Here is a 9,164-nt window from a genome sequence, read left to right as displayed (position 1 = left end):
AGTGGTTCTATCCAAATTGGCTTTTTATTTATTAATAGACTGTTGACACATACTGCTTATTAGTAGTATGGACACAAAAATTATAAAAATAAACCAGTAGATATTTAGGGGCAAATGCAAAATTTGCATATTAGGTCATTAAAGATTTTATATACCTTTTATACTACAAGTTATAAACTACATATATTAAGCAAAAAAAGCAAGGTGCAAACGAGCACATATCATATGCTACCATTTGTGTTTTTAAAAGGAGATACAGACACATACCCTTCCGTGTGCATAGAATACCTCTGGAGGAATAAACTATCACTGGTTGCGTAAGGGACTGGATCGGTGAAGGGGAAGGAAACTCACTTTTTATTGAATATCCTTTGGTAACAAAAATTTTTAGAATCAAATTCATGTACTAGTTTTTTAAAATATTTTGATTATATATGACTAAACCCTTATCCATGGATTTAACAAATTATATGCCACAAAGAGAAAAGACTTAAATTCTGAGCATTTTGGGAAACAGTTTCATGAAAGGGCTTTACAAAATAAAGTATGTACCGCATCAGCAGTTTCAATTACAGTGATATTTTATTGAAAAATTTCATTTCCAAGTATGAAGTATTTTAGAGAGTATGTGAAGACTATAAGCTGAGCAGTGGCCAAAGTTAGCCTTTTTCTCTTTCCTAAGGAAAAAGGCTCGTGTAAATATTTAGAGGGCTTGAAATTGTTACTTTAAGAAAAAAACCGAAACATCTTACAGTGAGTTTTGGGTCTACTTGATAGAGAAGTCAAGATTAAAATCAGCCATTAATATGCTACTCATAAGTTATTGAAGAAAAATGTCAATGCAAGAATAATTACATTTTTTTTTCCTGTTGTCTTGAAAACAATGCCTAAAATGTAATTCAGGACTGTGTTTCTGTAGCCTGGCTTCTTACTTGTGTCATGAAGGTGATGGCGCAGATGTTGGCTGTTCCAAGTATCACGATTATTGTTCATGTGCTTTCTAAGGTGGGTATACACCCGATATGCTCATTATGCTTTTCCCACTATCCCAACTGAAGAGGGTCATTCCCTCTTCCCCCACCCCACCAGCATGGAGTCTAAATCCAAAAGGAGAAAGCTAGATCACCTACTCTTCCCCAGTCTTACACACCTTTTTTAAGCCTTTTAAGAACAGGAAGATGATCTGCCGCCTTTACACTCGTCAGCTCTGACAGAACAGCAAATAGATTTATGTGATGTCACTGTTTTTGTACTTCCATGCTCTGGAACAAACACATTTGCAAACAATCAGCTCTGGGAGTGTTTAAAAGGCCCTCAAAAAATTAGGAATAATATCTCCAGTATAAAAGAATTCAAAAACATCCAGCTCCAAATAGTCCCTGAGCACACTGTTCATTCCAGCAAGAAGTCTCCAGAGAGGTAATGAATGAAAGGCACGTTTTCTCCAACTTGAGGACCGCTGCATAGTATAGAGATGGTACACCAGCCAGGCTAATCAAGGTTCTAACTGATGACATTCCTCCCCTCCCATCTTCAGTCTTGTACACTGGAAGAGTCTAATGTTAGATGTAAACACAACACTTTAGACTAGAGGAGTGGCAGCTGGGGTACAACCCCTCCTTCCACAAAAGATTCAAGAGTAAAGGACAACTTCAAGACTCCTCTTCTTCCTTTTCCAGGAAATCACTCAGTGTTCCATTGTCCACAGGAATTAATAGATATTCCACTCCATCAGTTCCCTAAAAGAAGTGAGAATACCCTGGGTGTTAGTCACTTGTAAAGCGATATAGGTGAACCATTTATTATTTTATAGAAATATAGAAATGTAAAGATTAAGGCAAAAGGGTACATAGGGTTATCTATTTAAATACACTGAGTTTATAGTTAAACCACTTCATAGTAGAAAAGAAGACTAGAGGGTGAGTAGATCTCTTTACCCTCCTCTTTCTAGAATCTTACCCTACTGATTTCTCTGTTCTTTTATCCAGGTATCTCCACCCCCCATACACCCCCCCCCCCGCCCCTTTAAAAAAGTAATCTCTAGGTGCCTGGGTGGCTCAGTTAAGCATCTGCCTTCTGCTCAGGTTGTGATCCCAGGGTCCTGAGCTCCCCACTCAGTGGGAAGTCTGCTTGTCCCTCTGCCTCTGTCCTTCCCCCTGCTCAAGCTCTCTCTCAAATAAAATCTTTAAAAAAAAAATTTAAAAAGTAATCTCTACACCCAACGTGGGCTGGAATTCACGACCCTGAGATCAACAGTCACATGCTCTACTGACTGAGCCAGCCAGGTGCTGCCCTTTTTAAATAACCCTCGCTAAACTCTCATTTCTATCACCCAACCTCTGTACCTTTCCAGAAGAGTTGTCAATAATTACTGGTGTCTGTTTCCTCACCTTTCACTCAACCCAGTCCAACCTAGATACTACCACCATTATCATGTCATTAAAAGACCTTCTGTTTGGACCACCAAGGAATTCCTTACTGCTGAATCCAATACATATTTTCAGTTTTCATCTTTTTGGCCTCTTAGCAGAACCTGACACAGCTGACTGTTCTTTCTTAAAACATGCTTCTCTTAGCTTCTATGACATCATATTCTGGTTTTCTTTCTGGCTGTCTGGCTATTTCTCCTGCCTCTACACGTTTATCTTCTTCTTGGCCATTAATGTCACACTTCTAGGCTTAGTTCCTGGCCTCTAATCTCTCTCCTACCAATGCCTGGTTTTCATTACAACCTAAATACACAGGGATTAATCTAGCTCTAGCTCAGATCTTTCCTCTGGTTTCTTTTCCTAGGAAACCCAGTTGCCTAGTTGACATCTCCATTTGGAAATCTCAAAAGAACGTCAAACAGAGTAAGTCCAAACACTACCATCAGGAACTCATGATCTGTTTCCCCAAAAATGTTTCTCATCCAGTGATCTCACCATTTCTCTGGTTATGCAAGCCAGACACCAGAAATCATTCTTGACACTTTCCCTTGGTGCTCATATCCAATCTATCAATTCTTGTCAGTTTTGCCTCTCAAGTGTATCTGATCTCCAACCACTTTTCTGTCTTCATCCTAGTCAAGTTACCATCAGCTCTAACTACTACTCCTACTAACTATGACTACTAACACACCTCCCTAGCTGGTCTCTGTGTGTTTGACATTTAGCAATCCCTACTCCACTCTACTCCATTCCATTCTCCGTACCAGAGTCAGAACAATTTTTTTTAATGACTTCCCTTAATTTTCAAATGAAGATTAAAATCCTTTCCTTGGCCTAAAAGTAGCGTGTGGGCTAGCCTTTACGTCATTGTCTTTTCAGCCTCGTCTTGGGGCACACTGGCCTTTCAGTTTTTCTCTTTGACCAGTTACCTCCCAATTTCCCTCTAGATCTCAGCTCAGTGGTCTAATGTGACTCTGACGTCTTTCAGAACCATGTGTCTTTCTGCTCATAGGACACCACAGTTAAAGCTTTACGTGTGTTTGATTATTTGACAAATGTCCATCTCCTCCATTAGACTTTAAGCTCTATCAGAAAGGAGTTAGGTTTTTGCTTACTACTATATCCTAATACTTAGTGCTCCATATAGACCCAATTAACGAATGTGGTAGAAGGAAGAGGGGAAAAAAGGAATAGAATTATTTGACTGCTATTTCTAATGGCCTATTACTCTTGAACTAGAACTCTAAGTTTTCTGCTCTGAAGCTGAGTACTTCTACTTTATCTCTTTCTATAGAACTCAAATGGCACACCCCCTAAATGGATCCCTGTGGCCCATCATGGAACCTGCATTTTATTGTCAAAGTTGAGTCAAAGGCATAAGTGTCCTTAAGTAAACAAAGATAAGGTAATCCTAGCATATAATGCTGTAATAGCAAAACTCTCACCTTCTTTGTCCTTATAAGCTTGTGGTCCCTAAATTCCGTTAACTGGGCCCGAAGTGTCAGATCACTATTGACCAGGAATGCCTCTCGACACTGTTGGTAAAAATCTTGAAAAGAAAATCCTAGAGAGTTCAAAAGGAGATGTGAACATAAGTCAGCATTTAAGACATGACCCCACATATGGGTACCCATACCAAAGAACACAAGCTGTTGCCATAGTATGTCAAAGCAGTCAGTCAGTATGGATTAAAAAAAAAAAAAAAGGTACCTCTGGATGAAGCAAAACTAGAGAACACTTAAGTATTATACGCTGTGGCTTACATCTTAAAGGGAACTGACTGGCTGAAAGCAGTCATCTGTGACCAAGTAAAACAAATCTTGTGGACAGCTTTAAATAGCATGAATAAAGTTGACTTTTAAAGAAGGAACTAGTAAGTCAAGAGAGCTGCACGATTATTAAAATCTTTGTCTAAATTAACACATTTTTACCTAAGGGGAAGAAAATCTGCTAAGATGCCCAGCATATGAAATATATGTAATTGGTAGACACATATCCACAGTTACCATAGGAAATGTAAAAACAGGCCACATGTGTCTTTGGGCGTGCACTGGCAAACGGCCTGTTCAGCAGTGTCTCTGGGGGGCTTCTTGAAAATGTGCCATGTGGCAGACAGACTGATCCCGGAGCAAACCACGTATCTGCTCCTGTGAAACACTGCAGTGCTATTCTTAGATTCCAGAAAAAGGAATTTATGGGGGGAAACAAAAGTCACACACGATTTAATATCATAAATACCAATGTAAGAAGGGTTATCCTGGTTATCCAGCTGATACTTTATTAGTAGCCTGAAAATCCCCCTAAGGAAAAAAACAAAACAGGAATTCAAATCCAGAACGTTAACATCAAAAGACAACAGTAAAATAGACAAAGATAACGTGAAATACTTGGTTTAAACCGTATGTATTTTCTTCTGTTCCTTTCTCCAGGGAACATCCTATCCTGGCCTACTTAAAAAGGAGAAGCTTTTTAAAATTTCCTTTTAAGGAAAATCTAGGAGTTTTTTTTAAGGCTACAGGGTTGTTCAAGTTAGAAAATGTGGAATATATAATAAAATGTAGAGGAAAATATTAATGTCATAACCCTAAAATAACAGCCACTAACATTTGATGTGGAAATATTTGTGTGCTGCCTTTGCAAATCTTTGTCAATGAAGCAAGGTGGAAACACAAATTCATGCATTTATATATAGTATACACTATTTTACATCTCACCTTTCACTTATTTTCCTGTATCATTAAAAAGTCTTCCTAAATTTTTAATGGCTGCCCACCTATCATGTACCACAAATTTACCATTGCCCTACTCATTTTGGATGTTTATATTACTTCCAGTTTTAATTGTTAAAAATCCCTCCACACTAAATTGTACATAAATATTCTTACATATCAATTTTGACAGAAGTGTACAAAGTGGATTAGGGCTGAAAGCATCTCACCCACACTAAGATTTCCAGAAGTCCTTTGGTGTGGCAAAAACTTTAATCCTTTACATTTACATTTTTAAGATAATCTAGAAAATAAGCACTATAAGCATATTTGGATCATCTGAATGGCCACATTATAACTAGATACTGCCAGTGACTCCACAGCTAAAGGTTGGTTAAAGTTTTTGATCACATTCATACCAAATAGAGACTAAATGATATTGGAGTTTGCAGAATGAAACAAAATTGCAGTTAAAAAAAAAAAAAAAAAAGCAGTGGAGGCTAGTACACAGACATTTAGGGTATGCCAAACTAAAAACTACTTGCTTTAGAGCACTGCGAGTCATCTTTAATGTTGAGAGTACTTATGTTGCATAGATTCCCAACGCTATACACAGCAACTTGCACTAGTCCATTAACAGTAAGCACAGTAAGACTGAATGAGACTTTTTCGGTTGCAATTCCATAGAAACTTTGATTAGTCATTTAATGCACATTTCAATATTAATGCAATGCTAATCTTCAGGTATACAAAGTAGCTTTATGGAGTAACAAAATTCATCATTAAAGTGTGAAAAGTATTGTACCATCTTAACTAGAAGTGCCATTGCTCTTGGGAGAAAAAGACTTTGCTAGTCTCACCTCCTTCTTTAAGAAACTGCATTTTGTGTCAAATTTAAAACACAAGAAAAATCATCTGTTCGGATTAATTTATAGGTCTAATACATCCTAATTTGGGAGGAGCTGCTACCTTTATAATATTCAGTCCACTCACCCAAGAACACAGTATTTTTCTTCATCTTTTCAAATTTTAATTATTCTCAACAGGGCTAGTTGTTGTTAAACACTTCATCTTGTTAAAATTGTTCTAGAGGGGAGCCTGGGTGGCTCAGTCGTTAAGCGTCTGCCCTCGGCTCAGGTCATGATCCCAGGGTCCTGGGATGGAGCCCCACATCGGGCTCCCTGCTCTGCGGGAAGCCTGCTTCTCCCTCTCCTGCTCCCCCTACTTGTGTTCCCTCTCTCGCTGTGTCTCTGTCAAATAAATAAATAAAATCTTAAAAAAAAAAAAAAATTGTTCTAGAATTCTGTGCTTTGGCGGGGGGAATCTGCTACTCAAAGCTTTTTTCAATAGGTTAATTATTGTGCCCTTTATGTTTTGCCAGTTTATGCTGTATCCAGCTTTTCTTAGCTTTTATTAATTCAGATATGCCTCTTGGTGAGGCTGCTGAAAGGCTTCACTGGAGAGATTACAGAGATGTTTAAAAGCAAGAGCTTGGGAGCCAGGCAGATTTGGATCAAAATCTCTGTGCCCTTTGCTATCTACCTTAGAGTGGTTGTGAGGATCAAAGGAGTTATTTCATGTAAAGGGTCCCATGTTTATATGACAGTGTTCAATATATAATTAAAAATAACCATTAGATTGGGCGCCTGGGTGGCTCAGTTGGTTAAGCGACTGCCTTCAGCTCAGGTCACGATCCCGGAGTCCCTGGATCGAGTCCCACATCGGGCTCCCTGCTCGGCAGGGAGTCTGCTTCTCCCTCTGACCTTCCCCCCTCTCATGTGCTCTCTCTCTCATTCTCTCTCTCTCAAATAAATAAATAAAAAATCTTTAAAAAAAAAAATAACCATTAGATTTAAGTAAAATTCATCAAAATTATTTTTCCTCCACAATGACCACTATCTTGAGATGCTCTTATTTAGAAATATAAAAATTAAGGAAAAAAAAAAATGCTGACACTATTGTTAAGGAGTCTGGCTATTGCATAACCCAGTACTGGCAACTCTTTTTTACTCTTTCTTTTAATCCTGCAAACTAAGTAGAGACTTTAGAATTGTCATTAAAAGCTACTCATGAATATCATAAAATGTAGAGTTTTTTAAAAAAGAAACTATGGTTTTCATTCTTACCTTGCATTAGGGGTAAGGCTTCGTAAGACATGAGTTAGGGAACTAAGTGGTAATGATCCAGATTGTTTAACCAGAAGAGAATTCTCATAGGAGGTTTCTTCAGTATAAGGACTATATGTAGTAGTTTCATACCAGAGCCAGTTATAAAGACTCTGCTTTGCATGATCCCACACTATAGCATATGATTAAAGAAAACAGGAGTTACTAATTAGTCATATTGTGGTGTTACTAGATTCCACTCTAGGAAAGAAAGTGTTAAAAAATGAATCCTGAAAATTTTTCATTTTTGCCATTTCCCCATCCATATCAGTACCTCACAATCTAATTGTCAATCAACACCTGAATCTTTATTTGTATATTAAATACAATTTAAAATAAGTAAGTGCTACCAAGGCATAGGGATTATCAGAGTCTCGGAATTAAATGCATAACATAAATGTTGCAATACCACAAAGAGTGGAAAGAGACCAAAATAATAATTGGGTTTATTCTCCTTCATGAAACTTCAGGTGTAAAACACCCCCTTTACAATATGAATTTTTATTTCTAAGAAATGTTCTGAATCAGATTGAGGACACTTTTATTTTTAGCAATCTGTGACTTTATGCATGCAACAAAAAAAGTGTACTGAGAAACAATAAAAATGTTGCGATTTACAACATGAAGACATTTTTAAAAACTGGTATCCTGAGAAAGAAAAATGGTAATACTTACTGAGAGGAGCATTGAGGTGATCGATAGATGCTATAAGATATATGTTACGTAAAGATGACAATTGTCCAATAATTTGCTGACTTTTGTCTCCTCTCAACATTTGGCTATCCAAATTGTGGATGAGAAGGAAGAGTTCTAAAGAAGAATCTAAAAGGAAAGACAATTCAATTATTATTTACAAGGAATATTTGTAAAGTCCTTACCACACACAATGCCTGTGTATTAAAAGATGTGTCAAAGAATAGTATGGGACAAAGTAACTATTGCATAGAGGTATGTAATTTGAGAAGATATCAGCCTCTCAAAAGAGGCAAAAGATTATTAAAGTCTTAAGGAAATTCACTGAAAATCAGTAAGGACTGGGTGTTGAATGGTTAGCACCTGAATCATATCATAAAGCAGTTTCAATAAGGCACAGGAAATAAGGGAAGATGCATTCTGGGTTGGAAGTAAATCTAGACATGTTGCACTGCAGCGCAGGAGTGGAGAGGGGACACACACACACCCCAGAAGTTCTCACTAGGCATTAAGAGAGAAAACCCTGATTATCACAAAAGCCAAAGAAGACAAAAGAAGGGAGGGGTGGAATTTAGGATATTGCTCAAGGCATCAGGAAACTCAGAGAAGTAAAAAATGTCTTAAAGGTCAATGAAGGCAGAATTTGGAGGATGGGGCTGTCAAAACCATTAAATACTTTCAGAGATCAAGATAAACAAAGGATGAGTCAAGGCCACCTGTGTTTAGTAAGAAAATTACAGGTGATTTTCAAGCATATAGTTCAGGTAGCACAGAAGTAAGAAATTAAGGAAATAGGTAAAAAGTAGAAAGGATATGTCTTCAAAAACTCTGAAATCACTGAACTAGGAAAATAGAAGTACAGAAGGGCAGTAGAATCAGGTAAACCTTTTTTTATGATGGAAGAAGTCCTATACATGTTCAAAAGCCATTGATAAGTCTCTCTGGAGTTGTTAAGAAATAGGACATAACGGGGGCGCCTGGGTGGCTCAGTTGGTTAAGCGACTGCCTTCGGCTCAGGTCATGATCCTGGAGTCCCTGGATCGAGTCCCGCATCGGGCTCCCTGCTCGGCAGGGAGCCTGCTTCTCCCTCTGACCCTCCCCCCTCTCGTGTGCTCTCTGTCTCTCTCATTCTCTCTGTCTCAAATAAATAAATAAAATCTTTAAAAAAA

At 37.9% G+C, this 9,164-nt stretch overlaps 1 protein-coding gene and 1 long non-coding RNA gene across 6 annotated transcripts in view; one reads left to right on the top strand and one right to left on the bottom strand.

Annotated features, from left to right (window-relative positions):
• LOC145720744 (uncharacterized) overlaps positions 1-9,164 on the top strand; it is a 253,598-nt gene that overhangs the window by 43,759 nt on the left and 200,675 nt on the right. The window lies entirely within an intron of this gene.
• ORC2 (origin recognition complex subunit 2) overlaps positions 6-9,164 on the bottom strand; it is a 45,201-nt gene continuing 36,042 nt past the window's right edge. For 4 of the 5 annotated variants that reach the window (XM_081815351.1, XM_081815350.1, XM_081815352.1 and 1 more), the window contains exons 14-16: positions 7,978-8,124; positions 7,264-7,435; positions 4,126-4,729 (exon numbers count right to left, since the gene is read on the bottom strand). In XM_081815351.1, coding sequence (XP_081671477.1) covers positions 4,432-4,729; positions 7,264-7,435; positions 7,978-8,124 — 617 coding nt within the window. In that variant the 3' untranslated portion in view covers positions 4,126-4,431. Of the gene's footprint in view, positions 1,740-3,874; positions 3,994-4,125; positions 4,730-7,263; positions 7,436-7,977; positions 8,125-9,164 lie in introns of those variants that run through there. The other variant, XM_081815355.1, reaches the window with a different exon arrangement.

The sequence above is a fragment of the Leptonychotes weddellii genome, chromosome 3, assembly GCF_054177405.1.
Source record: "Leptonychotes weddellii isolate Sample4059 chromosome 3, ASM5417740v2, whole genome shotgun sequence".
Lineage (NCBI taxonomy): Eukaryota > Metazoa > Chordata > Mammalia > Carnivora > Phocidae > Leptonychotes > Leptonychotes weddellii.
This window is presented reverse-complemented; position numbering and strand designations above follow the sequence as displayed.